This window comes from Microtus oregoni, unplaced genomic scaffold (genome assembly GCF_018167655.1).
Source record: "Microtus oregoni isolate MIOR12 unplaced genomic scaffold, Mior012 000004F_ref0000308, whole genome shotgun sequence".
Taxonomy (NCBI): Eukaryota; Metazoa; Chordata; class Mammalia; order Rodentia; family Cricetidae; genus Microtus; species Microtus oregoni.
The window spans coordinates 34,527,344-34,546,662 of record NW_024543063.1 but is presented as its reverse complement, the minus strand read 5'-3'; the positions used below and the strand labels follow the sequence as shown (position 1 = coordinate 34,546,662).

General features: G+C 49.2%; 1 protein-coding gene across 1 annotated transcript; it reads left to right on the top strand.

Moving 5' to 3' along the window:
* The first annotated feature begins 8 nt into the window (after nucleotides 1–8).
* Dnaaf1 (dynein axonemal assembly factor 1) lies at nucleotides 9–19,090 on the top strand. The gene is made up of 12 exons (XM_041650753.1): nucleotides 9–117; nucleotides 1,803–1,938; nucleotides 3,488–3,579; nucleotides 5,139–5,360; nucleotides 5,464–5,630; nucleotides 8,840–8,961; nucleotides 10,763–10,920; nucleotides 13,217–13,471; nucleotides 16,197–16,288; nucleotides 17,346–17,405; nucleotides 18,192–18,576; nucleotides 18,996–19,090. Exons 1-12 carry the CDS (start codon nucleotides 12–14, stop codon nucleotides 19,088–19,090), a joined length of 1,890 nt encoding a protein of 629 aa, XP_041506687.1. The 5' UTR covers nucleotides 9–11.
* The last annotated feature ends 229 nt before the right edge of the window (nucleotides 19,091–19,319 follow it).

Genomic DNA, 19,319 nt, shown 5'->3' with positions numbered 1-19,319 from the left:
GAGGAGCGAGCATGCACCCCGAGTCCTCAGAGCCGTCGGAGGATGGAGCGACGGAACCCAGTCTGGAGGAGTCGGCGGGCGATCACGGCGACGTGGGCCCCGGGGTCCGCAAAGAAGGTGCCATCGCGTCGGGAGCCGAGGGGGCTTCACACATGCCCATTCACGCAGCTGGGAGTAACCAGCACCCCTCACACATGACCATCCTTACAGCAACACGAACAGCCAGTCACCCGCCTCACACGGGCACATCAACACAGCCCGGAATAGCCAGCACCCCTCAAACATGCCCATCCACACAGCCATGGGTCAGCCAGCACACCGCATACATGCCTGCCCATTCACTATTAATGAATGCTAGACCTTTATTAATGTAATCAATCCAGCACATATAGAACACCAACTATTTATTTCAATGAATATTAATCAGGGACCACCAGTGGCTGGGACTTGTTTCCAATGAATGTAAGGCACAGTCCCCAGGGTTCAGTGTTATTCAACAGACACCCCACACCCCCACACCACCTATACCCCCACGCCCCCCACCCCGCCAACACACATACACAGAGCTCATCAGCTCTTGAAGTTACATTCATTCGAGGTTTCTAGGGATGCCTATGGGGTAAAAGTGCTAACAACACAAGCCTGATGATCTGAGTTTGAACCCACAAGTGCATAAATACAGTGGTTCAAATCTGTATCCCCGCGTCCCCTAAAGTTATGTCTCTGGCAGTGACTCTTTAGCTAAATATTTAAATTAAATATTCTGTGTAACTTGATATTCTCTGAGAAAACTTACTGGTAAATTCTCCAAATTCTCCATGACACCAGTTTATCCTTTTTAATTATTTTTTTCACTGTGTCCTCCCCTTTAAAAAGAAGTGTATTTTATTTTGTGGAGCGGAGATGAAAAGGGAGAGGTGAGGGGGTGCCCAAGGAGGCCAGAAAAGGATGTCAGATACCCTGGAAGTGGAGTTAGAGGCAGTTATGGGCTGCCCTGTAGGTGCTGAGAACTGAACTCTCTGATCCTCTGGAAGAGTAGCAAGAATTCCAAGCACTCTCAATGACAAAGTCATCTCTCCACCACCCTGTACAGCAATTTTTACAACAGTCTGCATGTGTAATGGCTATGTACATGTCACTTTTAGGCTGACCCTCTATAAAAACTGCACAGGGAAACATGAGAATGTGGACAAAGCTGTGCCTTTTGTTGTTGATGTTTCTACCATCTGAAACACGTTAGCAATGCAGATGTCTTTAAGGGAGTCCTTGTAGGGCACAGTGGATTCTTCTGCCTCGAAAATAATGCACTGACAGCGTCATCCGTGGGTAGGGATCATTCTCAGGAACATAAGTGAGTATAAAAACCAAGTTCCATGAAAAGCACAGGATCCCATTTATATAAATCAAAAACATGACGGTGAGCCGGGCGGTGGTGGCGCATGCCTTTAATCCCAGCACTTGGGAGGCAGAGGCAGGCGGATCTCTGTGAGTTCGAGACCAGCCTGGTCTACAAGAGCTAGTTCCAGGACAGGCTCCAAAACCACAGAGAAACCCTGTCTCGAAAAAACAAAAAAACAAAACAAAAAAAAAAAACAACAACAAAAAAAAACATGACGGCCTACTTTTTTATTTGTTTGTTTTGGTGTCTCTCTGTATAGCCCAGTCTGGCCGAACTCAAAACCCGGTGGAGAGTCTCTCCTTTCTCAGCCTTCCTGGGTGCTGGGATCACAGACTGGGGTTGCCATACCCATCCTAAATTTTTTGATCTTTACAAATTAGCCCCCCCTTTTTTTCTTTTATAGAAATTAATGAGACCAAGGAAACGTGTATGGATCCTTCTACAGCATCCTGCCAAAGTCAGCAGCAACAGAGTGGCGACAGTGGCTCAGATGGTCACTTAGCCAACTCAAGAAATGACAAGGATGATCGGGGCCCCAGGTATGTGTTGTGCAGCACAGCTCCCAAGCCACCAAGGAGGGTGCATGGTGATAGCCCCTTAACCCCTGCACAGGGTACAGCTACGGAGCCTGCTCAGTTAGTACTAGAACAGGACAGAAACAGCAATACCTCTTTAAGGGAACGAGGGGGTGTTACTTGTATTTATTTATGTGTGTGCATGTGTGTGTAGGTGGCCATGGAGGCCAAAAGGAAGTGTCGGGCTCCCTAAAGCTGGAATTACAGGAGGTTGTGAATTGTCTGAAGCGTACTGGGAACTGGTCTCGTATCCTCTGCAAGGGCAGCAAATGCTCTTAATTGCTGAGCTATCTTACCATGTCTCCAGCCACTACTCTTTTTTTTTTTTGAAGAAAAAAAAGAAAATATTCGGGGGCTGGAGAGATGGCTCAGAGGTTAAGAGTACTGGCTGCTCTTCCAGAGGTCCTGAGTTCAATTCCCAGCAACCACATGGTGGCTCACAACCATCTGTACTGAGATCTGATGCCCTGCTCTGGCGTGCGGGCATACATCGAGGCAGAATGTTGTATACATAATAAATAATAAAAAAAAGAAAATATTCATTATGAGTGTGGGAGGAAGAATATGGAAACAAATGTGTGCAGTACATACCCCGGTGTGTACCCAAACACATAAATGGATGCCGAAAGACAATTTGCAGAAGTCCATTCTTCTTTCCACTGAAGACTCCAGCTATCAGACTCAGGTCTTCAGGCTTTGATTCTGCCCACTGAGCCATCTTGCTATCCCCTCTGCCTCTGTCCCTGCGTTAAGACAGGGTCTTACTCTATTGCCCAGGCTGCCCCTCAGCCTTCTGAGTGTCAGCATTACACATGTTCACACTATGCCTGGTTCACACTAGTTTTGTTGATAACACTGCTGGAAGTATTTTTTATTAGGCCAAACACGGCAGGTTTTTTAGAACACTGAATTAACAGTATTGGATAAAACCCTAAGAGCCATTTAAGGGAGAAGACACTGCCGAGACGGCTCAGATGAGGATGGGAATTAGAGTCCCCAGTGCCCATGCAAACACCCAGTTATCTCTGGACATCTGTAATCCCATAACTGGGGAGGCTGAGACAGGGGAATCCGGGAGCTCACTGGACAGCCACTCTACCCAAATCAGCTGGTTCGGTGAGAGAGCTCTGCCTCAAAATCTATGGCAGATGTGATGGAGGGGGACACCTGATGTTCACCTCTGGCTTCCATGTGATTCTGCACATGTACCAAAGGAGAAGGGGAGGAGGAGGGAGATTTAACACGAGGTTTCAGATTTAGGACTTTAGACAGAATGGATGTTGGAAAGAACCTGATCTGGTGCCATGGCCCACAGCTGCAATCCCAAAGGGGCTGAGGCAGGAGGACCACAAGTTTGAAGCTAGCCTGGGTTGCATAGTGTGTTCCCAGCTGACCTGGGCTACAGAATGAGACCCTATCTCCAAACCAGCCCAACCCAAACAGGAACCTTTAAGTATGTTTCCCAACCGGCAAGCTGAAGCGAGACTCTTACATGTGCTTTGCGTCTTCACAGGATGACTAAACAGTTCCTTCAAAAGCTCTGCAAGCAGCACAAGCTGTACATCACCCCTGCCCTGAATGACACGCTGTATTTACACTTCAAGGGTGAGTCCTAGGGGAGTCCATGACCAGTGTCAGGAGGACAAGGTAGAAAACAAGCTTTAGAGGTCATCTTTGTGCTCCAATGTTTCCCTGAGCAGAACTCGGGCTTGACTGGGTTCATAAAGGGGCTGTGTGCACAGACAAGCCTCCCTTGCTTCTTTGGTTGCTTACTTGATTTTTCCCCCTTGCAATATAAAGGATGAAACCCAGGACCTCATACCCACTAGGCAAATACTCTGCCACTGAGATCCAACCCTCGCTAGCCCTCCTTTCCCTTTTTATTTTGAAATAAGATTCGCCAAATTGCCCAGGCTGCCCTTGAACTCACTTTGTAGCCCAGAGGATCTTGAATTTTCATCTTCCTGCTTTGCTCAACCAAGTAGCAGGGATTACAAGCCTGCACCACCAGGCACATAACAATTAATTTCATCTCAACATCTCTCAACGCCCCTCCCACTCCATGGAAGGTAGGATCTTGTTATATAGGTCATGCTTGCCTTGAACTTGTGGCCTTCTTGCCTCAGTCTGCTGAGAGCTGGCAGATCAGGCTCCAGTCAACATGGCTGGCTTAGGACTGGGCAATTTTTAAAGCAGTGGGGGCAGTTGTGAACCTTGACCTTGGGACGGGTATATGATGAACTACAGAAGATAAGGGTAGAAGGCAAGGGAGAAGGGTCATTGGTCCCCTCAGAATGTAGAGGTACTGTGGCATCCTAGGGACTTGGGCTTAGTGTCCAGTCCCACATCTACATCTGAGCTAGTGACAGGGGCGGTGTGGGACAAGAATGGAGGGTGGACCCATGTCAGAGTTCAGGAAAGAGACGCATGAAGGCACAGAGACTAGCCCAGCAGTGAGCTAAGAAGACTTGGGTGTAACCCAGTGGTAGAGGACTCAGCAGCCATCAGATTTGGGGCCTTGGGTTCAATCAAAAATAAGGGGAATGGCTTTGCAAAGAAAAGCTGTTACTAGCTGCACTTGCTGTCACACGCCTTTAATCCCAGCATTTGGGGGGCAGAGGCAGTCAGATCTCTGAGTTCCAGGACAGCATGGTCTACAGAGCAAACTCCAGAATAGCTAAGACTACATAGAAAGACCCAATCTCAAAAATAAATAAATAGAACTTCTTAAAAAAAAAAGAAAGAAAGGAAAAGAGAAAAGAGATGTGGGTATCTTAATCTCTCAGGTCCAAGATCAAGATGCCAGCAGATCCAATACTTTGTGATGGCTTCCAAAGTTCACAGAAGGAGACTTCCATCTGTGCCCTCAGTTTGTAGTCCAAGATAACCATGAAATTGTCATCCTCCTGCTGTAGCCTTCAGGGAGCTGGGGTCAATGTTGTGCCACCATGCCAAGCAGTCTCTCTCTAAAAGAGAGACATCATGTGTGCCCCACCCTTACCCCCCAAAGGCCCCTTCTGACACCATCACATGGGAGGTCATGGTCTTCTACATCAGAATTTGCAAAATCCCAAACACTCAGCCTCTGCCAATAGGCAAAACCAACAGAATCCAGGCCCTTCCCCACTGAGTGCATGGGAGCCTCACCAGCCCCTACCCACCAGGGTTTGACCGCATTGAGAACCTCGAAGAGTACACAGGCCTTCGTTGCCTCTGGCTGGAGTGCAATGGCATCCAGAGGATCGAGAACCTGCAGGCTCAGAGCGAGCTGCGCTGCCTCTTCCTGCAAGTGAACCTGTTGCACAAGATCGAGAACCTGGAGCCACTCCAGAAGCTGGACGCCCTCAACCTGAGCAACAACTACATCAAGACCATTGAGAACCTCTGTAAGCTTGGCAGCCCTGCTCTGTGCCGCATCCCAGCTGAGATTCCAGAGTGTGGGCCCGGAGCACATGCTGCTGTTGCTCATTTGTGCCACCCCCCCTCCAGCCTGCCTCCCTGTCCTGAACACACTGCAGATAGCCCACAACCGCCTGGAGACCGTGGCTGACATTCAGCACCTCAGTGAGTGTCTGCGGCTCTGTGTCCTCGACCTCTCCAACAACATGCTGAGTGACCCGGAGATCTTGAGCGTGCTTGAGAGCATGCCGTGTCTGGTAAGTGCAGCCCACTCCACAGACAGCATGTTCCAGGGTGTGCTTCAGAAACATCACCCTCCCGCCTTCCTCCCCTTCTCTTCCCTTTTTCCTTTTCACTGGGAAACCCACCCAGCATGGTGACACTCCTGCTGAGGAGCTGCTTCCCTAGAGCTCCTTGATGCCTGGCAGGCAGCTCTCAGCTATAGCTCAGTGTCTTCCACACAACCTCACTGACAGCCAAGACTTTGTACAATTTAAGTTCCAGCTTTCCAAGACTTGGGAGTTTTAGTTTTGTTTACTTCCTGTGCCTTGTGTGTTTCCTTATGTCTTTTCAGCACCCTTCCCTCCTCCCTGGGGATGTTTTGAGCTAAAAGAAATAGCTTCAGAACAGTGGTTTTAGCTGAGTTTCTCAAGTGGCAGTGGTTCTACTCAATACTTGCTACCAGCTACTCTACTAAACCCCCTTTTAATATGAAGGTGTGCTCTGTCTGTCTGTCTGTCTGTCTATCTATCTATCAAAGACACACACATGTTCTGTTAATTCTGTTCCTTTAGAGACCCTGACTAAGCTGTTTGTTCCCCCTTTGGTCTCAGAAGTGTCCTATCCAGTGCTGATCCAGGCATTCCTCTTAATCTGAGCATTCCTCCTCTTCCTCCTCCTCCTCCTCCTCCTCCTCCACCTCCTCCTCCTCCACCTCTTCCTCCTCCTCCTCTTCCTTGCATTCATTTGACAAGGGAACTATGTTGATGGTAGCACATCCTGGACCTGGACTTGGAAAAAATTTTTTTTTTTTGGTTTTTTGAGACAGGGTTTCTCTGTGGTTTTGGAGCCTGTCCTGGAACTAGCTCTTGTAGACCAGGCTGGTCTCGAACTCACAGAGATCCGCCTGCCTCTGCCTCCCAAGTGCTGGGATTAAAGGTGTGCGCCACCACCGCCCAGCTTGGAAAACTTTCATAAACTCTGGTGTTTATAAGCTCTGTTGACTCTGGTGTTTCCTGGGAGATGAAGCTAGTCAGAGTTGCTTAGATCCTGGTTCAGCACGGTCCTGTAAAGTACATCACCCCAGGTCTGCAGCCTCCTTCTCTGTAAGCTGGATCAGTGAGCGCTCATGCTGTGTGCCTGACTGGCCTCACAGTGTTCCTCACCCTGCTTTGAAGGCTGTCTCAGAGGGGCCACATGTGATTGGCTCTGGCTCTCTTTTCCCTTTATTGTGTGTTTAAAAAGAAGTACATTTCATATGGAAGAGTCAGACTCAGTGTTGGCTCCTTCCTTCCACCTAGCAATGGTCAGAATGGGCTGAGGCTCTCACCACCTCTGACAGTGACCTTTGGGGCTTTGCTTTGTTTGTAGCACTGTTTAGTGTCAGGTATGAGCTGATCCTTGCTATCATTTTTCTGTATGTGTGTGTCCGCATGTGTGCATATATGCATATGTGTGTATATGCATGTGTGCGTATATGCATGTGTGTATATGCATGTGTGTATATATGCATGTGTGTATATGCATGTGTGTGTATATGCATGTGTGTGTATGCATACATGTGCATTTCTGTGGAGGCCGGAGGTCAACCTCAGCTAATAGTTCTTCACACACGCCTCCTCTTACAAGGATGCCGGTCAGGCCAGGAGGGTGTAACCTAATGACCTCACTCTAACTTTGTTACCTTGTCGATGACCCTGTCTGCAAATATAGTTACATTCTAAGGAACTAGGGGCTGGGGTAGAGGACATGGGAAAACACAGGACACACCAGTCTATTACAAAGTGGTCACTTGTTATTGTTTGAGGTTTTGAACCAGGATTTTGTGCTGTCCAGACTGGTCTTGAACTTGCTTGATGTGTTGGGAGGGTAACCTTGACTTCTCCTGACTTTGTGCCTCAATTGCTGGGATTATAGTTATGCACCCCCCAACATTAGTTAAAAATGGTTGCCTGATCATTGTTTTGTGATTCCTTTAAATCTCCCACATACAATGTAGCCCTTAGAATACTTTTCTGCATCTTGCTATGAACTTTGAAAATACAGTAAGGGCAATGAAGTCATGAGACCAAGCATGGCATGGTGGTTTCAATAGGAATGGTCCCCACAGGCTCATATATTTGACTACTTAGTCATTAGGGAGTGGTGCTACTTGGCAGGGATTGTGTCTCTTCACAGCAATAGAACACTGACTAAAACACATGGCAAGTTCAAAGCTAACTCATTTACATATAATATGAATATGCTTCCTCAACAACATAAGCCATTTTAGATATGAACAGTAACTGATGTGATCAGGCAAACAATACAAAATGACTGATACTCATGACCCTCTCAGCTTCCTCAGACAGAGGCAGGAAGGTCTACATCTGGTCATGGGAGAGAGGTGCTGGTATTATTAGACCAACTTTCCTTCCTGCATTCTGACCCCAGGGGGTCTGGTACCTAGAAGGAAAGGCCTCTCCTGGTGGCCCATACATCCTTCCCAGTCTGTGCCTCTTTATGTGTTTTGTTATTGCTTGTTTTGAGACAAGATCTCATGCAGCTAAGCCTGGCCTTCCTCGTTGATTCTTATTTGTTGCCCCCTGCAAATATTCTCTTGAAATAGGTCCCAGGTAGGAAGAACCAGAAACAAATAGTAAGAGTTTAACTAAAGTTTCAGTCAGAGATGCTGAGAGATGAAGCTAATAGAACCACTGAGCTGGGCAAGGGTCTTGGGGAACATTTTCCAGGATGGTTCCAGAAGAATGCCGGTCCTTCCAGGAGTAGAGAAGAGGGCAGCTGTGCGGTTTGCGTAGCTCCCGTGGCCAGCACCAGAGAGCCTTGTCATTGTCCTGTCACCGCACCATGATGCGGTGCTGGTGTTTTGCTTTGCTCAAAAAAATTGTGTTGTTATTCTGAGGTCACACACAGTGTTATCATCTTGTGTTTTATTATTACAGTGTATAGTGTTTGTGTATGTGTGTGTGCATATGTAGCATGTATGTATAGTGTGTGTAGTGTGTATTGGTGTGTGGTATGTGTGCAGTGTGTGTGTAGTATGTATGTGCGTATAGGCACAGATATGTCGGGCAGGGAATGCATGTAGAACAGCTTTCCAGAGTTGGTTCTCTCCGACCACTTTAGTTCTGGGGACTGAACTCAGGCCTTCAGGCTCGGCAGCAAGTGCCTTTAGCCACTGAGGCCTCCCATGGGCCCCGACTGTCCGGCTTTGATAATCATTTTGGCCCTGTGTATTGCTTTGCAGCGTGTGCTGAACCTGATGGGAAACCCAGTGACCAAAAATATCCCTAACTACCGCAGGACAGTCACTGTTCGTCTGAAGAACTTGACTTACCTGGATGACAGGCCGGTTTTCCCCAAGGACAGGTAAGAAAGGAGACCTTCGGGTTATGTTTACGTGAGTGCTTGCCAGTCGAGCACGCTTGTTACACGCGCAAGTTTTCTGATTTTTAAGCATTTTCACAAATCAGTAAATAGCCTCCAGACCCATGGCACCATCACTACCAAGCACAGGAACAGAAGTGCTTGCCCTGATAGGGTGTGTGTGTGTGCGCGTGCGTGTGTACACCATGGCACACCCGTGGAGGTCAGCTTGCACTGTGTTGGTCCTGGGACTGAACTCAGGCTATCAGACTCAGCAGCAAACTCCTTTCCCCGCTGAGCCACCTCTCTGGCTATTGTTTATTGTTTGTTGTATTTTTTTAACTCTCATGAATAATGCTTCTGTGAGCATTTGTGTGCACATTCTTGTGCAGACAGGTTCGATCCCGAGATAATCAGAAATAAGATTGATGGGTCAGATGACAACAACCTCATGCTGGGCCTTTGAGAAGCCACCAACCGGCTTTCCAAAATGGCCTCACCACCTTCTTAGCCTCTCAGTATTTCAAGAGGACCTGAGTTTTCTTCATCCTTGCCAAAATCTATCATTTTCACTCCTGCTGTGGGATGCAAAGTGGGGGGGTGGGGCTTGTCGTGCTTGTGAGCAGCACCCCCCTGGTGGCTCTTTCCTTATGCACTGTGCATCTGCATCTGTTGTCTGGGAAATGTTGGCTTAGTATCTCTGCTCATTTAAAACAATAGTGTACCTTTCTAAAAGAGCAGTTTTGGCTGAACCAAGCAGTAGCAGAGCCCCCATCTCCTCTCCCAGTTTCCCAGCATGAGCGTCTTGCATCCTTGGGTGCGCTTGTTACCTGGATGAACCATAGCTGATGAACCAAAGTTGCTGTAGGGTTAGTAAGTGAAATCCAAAAACTTTTAAAGATTTTTTTTTTTACTTTTATTTATGTGTGTGTGTGCGCGTGTGCGCACACATGCAGCACACGTGTACAGCTGCCTGGTGAGGCCAGAAGAGGGTCTGGGACCCCCTGAAGCTAGAGTTACAGGCAATTGTGAGTCGCTCAATGTGGCACTGGGAACTGAATTCATGTTCTCTGCAAGAACAGCAAGCACTCTTAACCACTGAACCATCTCTCCAACTCCTTAATTTTGAAGAAATGAACGCGTTCAGGGGCAGGAGAGATGACTCAGTCAATAAAGTGCCTCCCTCGTGAGCATGAAAGCTTAAATTTGATCCCCAGAACCCACACAAAAAGCTACCATCCCAGCTCTCGGGAGGTGGAGGTAGGGCTCCTGAACAACTCTGGCCAACCAGCCTAGCCTACTCAGGGGCTTCAGAAACAAGGTAGATGGTACCTGCAGAGGAAAGACCAAGGGCACACCCTGGCCTCCATGCACATATTCACATGTGTGTACCTGTACACATATGTACATAGACAAAAGACCAAAGAACAAATAAGTTTGGCCAGACAGAATATTCTTTTAACCTATACAAGTTATGGGGAGCCTGATAGATGGCTCAGGGGTTAAGAACATTGGCCATCCAATACCTTCTTCTGGATTCTGATGTCATCTGCACACTTATGGTATACATGCATACACATAAAATAAAATATAAATCTTTAAATAAAAGAGTTAATTCAGACCTATATTCTCCTTCCAGATCCCCCTCCCCCTCCCCCTTGCCTGCCTCCCAGGGTCTCACACTTCCTAGAATTCATTATTTAGTCTAGGCTGGCCTTAGCCCATGGCAGTCCCTCTGCTGGGGTGCAGATAGGCCTGTGCCCGTGCCCGGCTCCCAGCTCTGTCCCCCTCTGTCCTCACCTAGGGCATGTGCAGAGGCATGGGCCCGAGGGGGCTATGCAGCTGAGAAGGAGGAGCGGCGCCAGTGGGAGAGCAGGGAACACAAGAAGATCACAGACAGCCTGGAAGCCTTGGCCATGATCAAGCGGCGGGCTGAGGAGCGGAAGAAGGCCAGAAACAGAGGTAAGGCCCAGCCTGCGGCTGTGCAAGCTGTGGCTGGTATGTGACTCTGGTGTCAAAAACAGAAGCAAAGGTCACATTGTCCTGCAGGTAGATCACAGATTAATGTCAGAACGAGTCTTGGCTGGACATACCGCTTTCTCATTTAACGATGAAGGCTGAGATGAAGGCTGATTTGCATGCTAGTGGAATGGGTATGCCCGGTTGTTTTTACAAAAAGAATTCAACCTGGGGGACTTCAGAGATGGCCCAGAAGTTAAGAACACTGGTTTCTCTTCCAGAGGACCCAGGTTTGATCCCCAGAATCCACATGGTGGCTTGCAACATCTATAACTCTTGCCCCAGGGGCTCTGGCTCTCTCTTCTGGCTCTCATGGGCTCCAGGCACTTATGTAGTGCACAGACATGCAGGCAGGCAAAACACCCATGCACATAAAAACGGAACATAATGAACCATTGGCTGACTGCTGGATATATCAGGGTGTAGAGAATCTTCAGCATGTATAGCTGATTGACACCGTGGTTCCAATAGTTGACAGTGCTGAAGGCTCCGACAGACAGGAGGACACAGCATAAAAGGACAGACACATGCCTACGACTACTCCAAAGAGATGGAAAGTCTGTCTTAATCCCAAGCCAGAATTCATCTGATGAATTTTTAATTTTATGATCGGTGTGTGTGTGTGTGTATGTGTGTGTGTGTGTGTGTGTGTGTGTGTGTGTGTGTGTAGGCACAGGTATGTTGAGCAGGAACAGGGCTTTTCACAAAGTCTTAGGCCCTTCCTGTCAGCCTGTGTGACCCTGGGGTCATACTCAAATGACCTTCATCAGCAAGACTACCTTACAGTCAACCTAAGAGCATATTCCTGTAATCCCAGCTCAGCCTGGAGGCCAAAGCAACAGGAACAAGTGTTTGAAGTCAGGCTGGGAAAAACAGCAAGGCCCTGACAAAACAAAAAAGGAAGACTCAACTATTTCCTTTCCCTCCATGAAAGGAATTTACTATTCTGGAATCTAGTGGGCCAGCCTGTGTGTGGTGGCATGTACCTCCTACATTTCACCATGCATGCATATATATGTTTTCATATCAGATGCTATGACCGCATCACCACCTACCTGCCTTTGAGATACAATACCATAACTATTTCCCACACTTTCTTAAAAGTATATATATATTAAACCAATTTTTGTTTTGGAATTTTCAAGCTTTCAGAAAAGCTGAAGAATCATAATTACAATGGCTGTATTGTTTGTGCTTATTTGGGATGGATGGAGTTTTAAAATTTTTACACACACATACAGGTGCGCGTGCGCACACACACACACACACACACACTTGTCTTAGCCTATGCATCTCTCGGAAATGTTTGAAAGGATTGATGGATTGGGTCCCACTATGTAGCCCAGGCTGGCCTCAAATATGAAGCCTTCCTACCTCTGCTTTCCCCGTGCTGGGATCACTGGTGTGGGTCACTGTCTGTTACTTTTCTATTGCTGTAAAGAGAGACCATGACCACATCAACTTATAACATAAAGTAACTGGTGGCTTCCTTACAGTTTCAGAGGGTGAGTCCATGACCATCATGGTGGGGATCACGGTGGCAGGCAGGCAGACATGGTGCTGGAGAAGTAACTGGAAGCTTACATCTGACCCACAAGCATGAGGCCAGGCGGGGTGGGATGAGGGGAGCAGTAACTGGAGCGGTGGGACTTTCAAAACCTCAAAGCACACCCTGGTAACACACTACCTCCAACGAGGTCCACCCCTGATCTTTCCCAAACAGTTGTACCCACTGGGGACCAAGCATCCAAACAGATGGTCCTATGGGGCCATCCTCATCGAAACCACCACAGTCACCATGCCCAGCCTCTCCTGAACCATTTGAAAGTGAAAGTAGACCATGCTTTGGGTAGACCCCAAATCCTTGCTTGCCATGTCCTCAGGGCTCTGTGTGTTCTCTCTCCATGGCAGAATGCTGCCCATTGAGCTGTGAGCAGAGTAATCCCTTATTGGAGATGTTTATTTGCCTTTATCATATGAACACTCCCTCCACATATACATTTTTTTTCCTGGCCTCCCACTTGCTTTGTAGCCAAGGATAGCCTTGAACTCTTTGATACCCTTGACTCTACCCCCTAAGTTTCAGGATTACAGGCGTGCACTGCCATGCTTGCCTAATACTTTGATGAACTGTGCCCCTGACAGCCCCCTCCACTCAGTCTCTTAAGTTCATGGATACAGAGATGCTCTTATCCTCTCAGGCAGCTCCCAAGTTCAACTCTGAACTCTACTTCTCTAGGGCAGACGCCCCTGCCAGATAGTGAGGAGAGTACCCCCACCAGCCCAGAGCCTCAGGAAGAGCCACCCATGGAAGAAACCCAGCAGAAGATGGAGTTGTTTGTGAAGAAGAGCTTTGAGGCCAAAGACGAACTGTTCCCAGAGAAGCCAAGCGGAGAGAAGGAGCCGGCTGTGGTGGTGAACGGAGCAGTGGAAGAACCAGACCTGCCTGGGAGTCTGGCTCAGACCCAGACATCTCTGGTGGCCAGTCCTGATGGTAAGGCAGCTGAGACAATAGAGGGCAGCTTCTGACCCTGCACACAGCTATGACCTCTGACCCCGCACACAGCTGTGGTCTCTGTCCCTGCACACAGCTATGGCTCAGACTTTGAATCCACTGTTTTGGTTCTCTTTCTAAATACAGTCCATGGTAAATCTCATGTCCTATAGGAGACACACACACACACACACACACACACGGCACATTAATGTAAACAGATTGCACTTTGGTTTCCTGGCTGTCCAGATCTGAATAATCACACAAAACTATATGAATTACAACACTGTTTGGCCAATAGCTTAGGCATATTCTTAGCTAGCTCTTACATCTTAAATTACCCCATTTCTAGTAATCTGTGTATCACCATGAGGCTATGGTCTACTGGTGAGGCTCCAGCATCCTTTTCCTTCGGCAGATACATGGTGTCTCTTTGACTCTGCCTTCTTTCTCCCTGCATTTAGTTAAGTTCCCTCACCCCCACCTCGCTCTATTCTGCCCTGCCATAGGCCAAAGCAGCTTCTTTATTAACCAATGATAATAAAACATTAATAGCATACAGAGGGGAATCCCACATCACATTAAAATCAGATAAACCATATAAGCAACAGGGGAAGCTATTAGCAGAATATTCTACCTAATCCAGTGGGTCCTCTGGGATCAACAGGAGAAAGCCGTAATGTCTACACTGGGTTTTGGATGGAGCTGTCGCAGGCAAGTGTGTGTTTGAAACTCACCACACAAAGGGGAGCGGTACCACCAAATACACACACAGCACCGCTCACACTCCAGGGAGATGGCCTCCATTATAAATGTTAGACTCATTAAAAATGTCGAGCAGGGGAGACAGACAGGTAGATCTCTGGAACTCACTGGCCAGCCCACCTGGCTTTATCCACCAGGCCCGGTCTAGGAGAGAGACCCTGCTCCAGCTTGTTTCTTATTCCTGTTGTAAAACATTCTTAGTGAAAATGAATAGGGAAGGGAAGAGTTTCCCTGGCTTAGAACCCCAGGTCATAGTGTGTCACAGAGGGATGTCAGGGCAAGAACTCCAGTGGGGGCAATAGAGGAACACTGTTAATGTCTGTCTGTCTGTCTATCTGTCTCTCTCTCTCTCTCTCTCTCTCTCTCTCTCTCTCTCTCTCTCCTCTCTCTCATTCATGCTCAACTAGCTTTCTTAGACAGCTCAGGACCACCTGCTGAGGGAACAGTGCTTTGCATAGTGGGCCAGACCCTTTTATACCAATTCGAAATCAAGACAGTCCCTCACAGCCACGCCCTCAGGCAGGTCTGATCTAGGCAGTACAACACTCAGAGCCACCACCATGAAGTCTGGCCCAGGAAGCAGGCCCTGCTGTATGGAGAATCCTGGGAGGGCTCTGTTCTCATGAAGGGAGAGTGTGAAGGATTAGGTGCCAGGGCTGCGGGAATTACCTGCAAGTAAAGGAGGAGGGCAGGGACAGGGAGGAGAAGGGCAGAGGCAGAGAGGAGGAGGGCAGTGATGGGGAGGTGGAGAGCAGGGGCAGGGAGGAGGAGGGCGGGGCAGGTAGGAGAAGGGCAGGGATGGGGAGGAGGAGGGCAAAAGCTTGGAGGAGGAGGGCAGGGCAGGGAGGAAGCATTTAAGGGCAGACTAGAGAAGAGCATGAGGCAGGGAGCTCAGGTATACCACACTGTGCATCAAGGGAGAAGGAAATGCAAGACCAGGGGTGGGGAGAAGGGCACTAATCACTATCAGGGGGAAGAGGGAAGCAGGGGCTTTGGCATGGTACTGGAGAGCCACATTCACCAAGAGGAACCCACTCTTGGTGCCCTGCCACGTGCATCTGGTATGCTCATGGCTCTTCTGGGTTTGATGGGACCCTGGGCCAGAATGTCTGTCTTGGGACATGCCGTGCTTTGGTGATTGCTTATGTAACAAGGGAAAGCTGCTGTCTTTAGCCCAGGGTAGGATTGTCAGACCTGTAACCTGCCTGCTCTGAGCTTCTGGGAAAATGTGTCTGTTTAGCAAGGGCTTTGCTTGCCCGGTGACTTTCCCCACATGGATCTGCTGTGACTGATATTTGCAGGTAAGAGGTTTCTGAGATCAGCCTGTGGGGTTGTGCCACCACCTCAGCTACAAATATCACACACGGATCTGTAGGGCAGGATGGGCTTCCTGGCTTAGCCACTCTTCTCCTGTGCCCTGGTGTTTAGTCCAGCAGGAGGTGTGAGTGAGTGAACAGACCACACAAGGCTAGGGCTTAGGAACCTGGCAAGGCGAGCCTGGCAGAGGAGGACCCGTACTGCTTCTGCCCATCCAGACAGCCTCGCTGTATTAAATGGCACAGGTCCCTGGCTTTGGAGAGCAGGCAGCCATATACCTGATGCAGTGTGAGCTGGCAGAGAGACCTCTACCAGGGCTGCGCTACAAGGTTGGCATCTCTGGGCTTTGGAACCAACTGTTCTCTTGAGAACATCCCTTTCTCGCTGGGCAGTCAGGCTGTCTCTTCTTGGCTTGGCTGCTTCTGCAGACTCACAGCAGGGCCAGCTTCTTCCGGTCTTTCCTCAGCTGGCGATGGAGGTGCAGCCCTGACCTCAGCAGAGGGCTCTTGCGGCTTCCATCATGGTGGCTGTCCAGTCACACCCAGGAAGGTCTGCCCTTCCCTCTTAACCTGTAGCATGTCACCCCGGCCTTTGTATCTGAAATCCGTGCCAGGGTCAGTAACTTCTCACTGCTGTTCCTCAGAGTCCACGTCTCCAGTGGCCTCTACTGATGGGGCCAGAACTGAAGACACAGACACCATTGCCGTGGAGACCAAGGAGAGGCTTTTCATTGATGTGAGCAGGGGGCTGATCAAGCTGGGGGGAGGGGGCTGACACCTTTATGGTCCTCTGTGACTCTTGAGTTCCCCAGGGAACAGGTGCAGCATACCCAGCCAGGCATACCCCCAGTTCACCTTGCTCATATTCAGGTTTTGGGGACTGGTCCATTTGCCCCCCCCTCCCAGATTGTGAAAGCCACACAAGAGTTTCCTGGGCCATTATAGTACAAAGCAAGTCTGTGGTTGGTTCTGGAGTCACACATCACTGAAGCCTGCTGGGCCTCACACCCACAGCCTGGCAGGTGGCTCCAGCCACCTCATTGGCTAGTCCCCACTCTGGTTTCCTGTTGGTTCACCATGGTGTGATTGTCCAGTGTCTCTCCCAGCAAATGTTGAGTTACAGCTGTGTTACCTCTCCCCAAAGCTCCTCCCATTTGAATGACAATATAATGTATTTCCCTCATGGAAGGCATGAGAGATCCCACATTATCACATTGCCCCAAGAACTGCAATTCAGAGAACAATAATAGTTCAGTGGGCATGCAAACCCATGTGAGCTGGGGGCTCACTCTGCCTGCTTTAAGGCCTAAGCTTTGCACTCAAGACCGGACCATACAGAACACAGTGAGGATGTAGTTTCTACTCTGAGGCTGCCTTGCTTAAGGCATGGTACATACTAAGTGTTCTGAGATATGGAGTATGATCATCCCAGTATTATGGAGGAGGAACTGGAGAAACAAGAGAGGTTAAGCAACTTGCCCAAGGCCACACATCTAGGAAATGGTGGCGTGGTTTTCTGGTTCTCAGGAGGTACTTGAGGCTCAGATAGAGATACTTTTGAGTTCGGGTTTCCCATGACACAACAAAGTGAAGGAGCTGTGACGATCTTCCCATTGGTTAGATGGCTGGACTCGAAGTGGCAGTGTGGCTTTGAGTATGCCGAGGTCTTCCGGTGGGCATGGGTGGGAGTTACTGAGGGGCCTTGGTGATGGTTCCCTTAGGACATCTTGTCCCGTTTATACTTTCTTCCATTGTGTCTGAGTGACTTGTTATGTGCTCACTGGCTCTTTCAGGACCTGCCCGACTTGGAAGATGTTGATGACAGTGACATGTATATGGAGGACCAGACAAAGGTCAGCACTCTCTTCCCTATCCCCAGAAAGGCCTTAAACTATGGCAGCCCTCCAAGTACTGGGATTATAGGCATGAGCTAGGCATGCCTAGTTCTTTTTGAGACAGGATCTCACGGTGCAGCCCATGGCAGGCCTTGAACTCAGAGACCCACTTTTGTCTACCTCCTGAGTGCTGGGCCTACAGGAGTACTGGAATGCTGGGCCACCACACCTGCCCCTTAGAGGTCATTTCCTTCTGATAAAAGTCAACTGCCCTTCTGAGTAGAGTGGCCATGTGTCCACCTTACTTGGAAGCAGTCACTCTCTGGTCCCTCTGAGAGCTTATTTCAGCCACTTGGGCTTTCTGCTACAAGCTCTATTGGTGGCTGCATGAAATGAACTGGGAATGTTCTGCCTTCTGCTGTGCTCCTATGCAAACTTCCCAAACTCATCTATTGAAGCTATCCCTAGAGGGTAGGAGCACATGGGTAAGGCACCCAACTCCCTGGGCATAACCAGGAGCCAGGAAGCAACTGGATCAGATCCTGTGTCTAGGAGAAGCTTTGGAGGGAACCTCTGCATGAGATCTCACTTCCAGGAGACTGAAGTCCAGAAACAAAGTCCTGAAGAGCTGCTGGGCTATGGGGTGTGGCAGAGGCTAGAATCCAGACATTGGTAGGGTGGTATAGGAGAGGGGTGTGGGTGGGGACTGGTTGAGGTGTTCATCCTGTACCAACCTGCTATCTACGCCTGCACTTCCTGTATTGTGATCATGGGAAAATCAAACACAGCTCACTCTCTCTCCAGGAAACGGGCATCCCGAAAATCCAGGTGGTTTCCAGCTTGAGTGAGGACAGTGACCTTGAACTGGACGACTCTACCCTCCTGGTGTTGGAAGGCACTCCCATAGGCTCCACAGGCCTCTCAAACATATTTGCCATCTCCAAGGACCCCTCAAAGGCAGCTAGGGTGCCTTTTGCAGACATATGTAAGCCAACAGCAACGGAACTGGAAACCCAAGGTCAAGTCTCCAGTGCCACCTCTCCAGGACCCCTCATCCAGGAGCTGGAAGATGAGCAGGGAGAGGATGAATCAAACCAGCCCCTGCCACCCCAAACATGGGCAAGTAAAGCGGCACCTGCCCAGTCCAGTGAAGCCGGAGACAGCCAGCTGCCTGCAGCCACCCCGCTAGGTAACACTCCAGAGGCTATTGTAGGGAGGCGAACCACGGAGACAGGGAAGCAGATGGGGGTTTCTGCCCTGCTCATAGGTGACCTTTTGGCTGTGGTGTGTCACCTGGTCCTATGGTTCCAGGCCAGAGGCTCTGGAGAGGGAAGAAGACCACTGACACTAGGGCTGAGTGACAAAAGCACAGGTGTTGGTGAAGGCGTGACAGTTTAAGCCACACACCTGGTACTGTGTGCAGGCACGCAGGGCAGTCTGGGCAGCTAGTCAGGACAAACAGGAGGCTGGCCTAGGGTCGGATATGCACTTCTATTTCCCATGTTCCTCTTGCCTGACAGTAAGAGGCATTTCTGAAGACCTAGGCCAGTACTCAGCAAGAAGGGCAGCTCTACCCAAGTACTGATTTGTCCTCTCCCATCTCTTCAGGAGACAGAGCAGAGGATGATGCACAGTCTTTGTTGGACCTGGAAGAGCCCAGCATCAGGGCAAGACTGGAAGACATAGAGTTTGGCTTGGACTAAACCCCAAGGCAGTCTATACTGTTAGGCTAGCAGTGGTGAAGTGGACGCAGGGCACCCTGTCCTGTGTGTCACTGCTGGTGCACTTTGGGACCCTGCGCAGCATCTGTTCTGCAGCCACATCTGTGTGCCTTGTATCCAGTACATCGGTTTCCCTGGTTACAGATCCCATAATTACATAAACCCTTTAAGACCCACACAAGTCAGCATGTTACTGGGTTGCCAGTCAGGC

Bases quoted from the DNA above. Each gene is read 5' to 3' on its own strand.
- Dnaaf1 (XM_041650753.1), top strand. From the start codon at position 12: ATGCACCCCGAGTCCTCAGAGCCGTCGGAGGATGGAGCGACGGAACCC. The intron at 3,580-5,138 runs GTGAGTCCTAGG...CCTACCCACCAG, and splicing joins GCTGTATTTACACTTCAAGG to GGTTTGACCGCATTGAGAAC. The intron at 5,361-5,463 runs GTAAGCTTGGCA...CCCCCCCTCCAG, and splicing joins CAAGACCATTGAGAACCTCT to CCTGCCTCCCTGTCCTGAAC.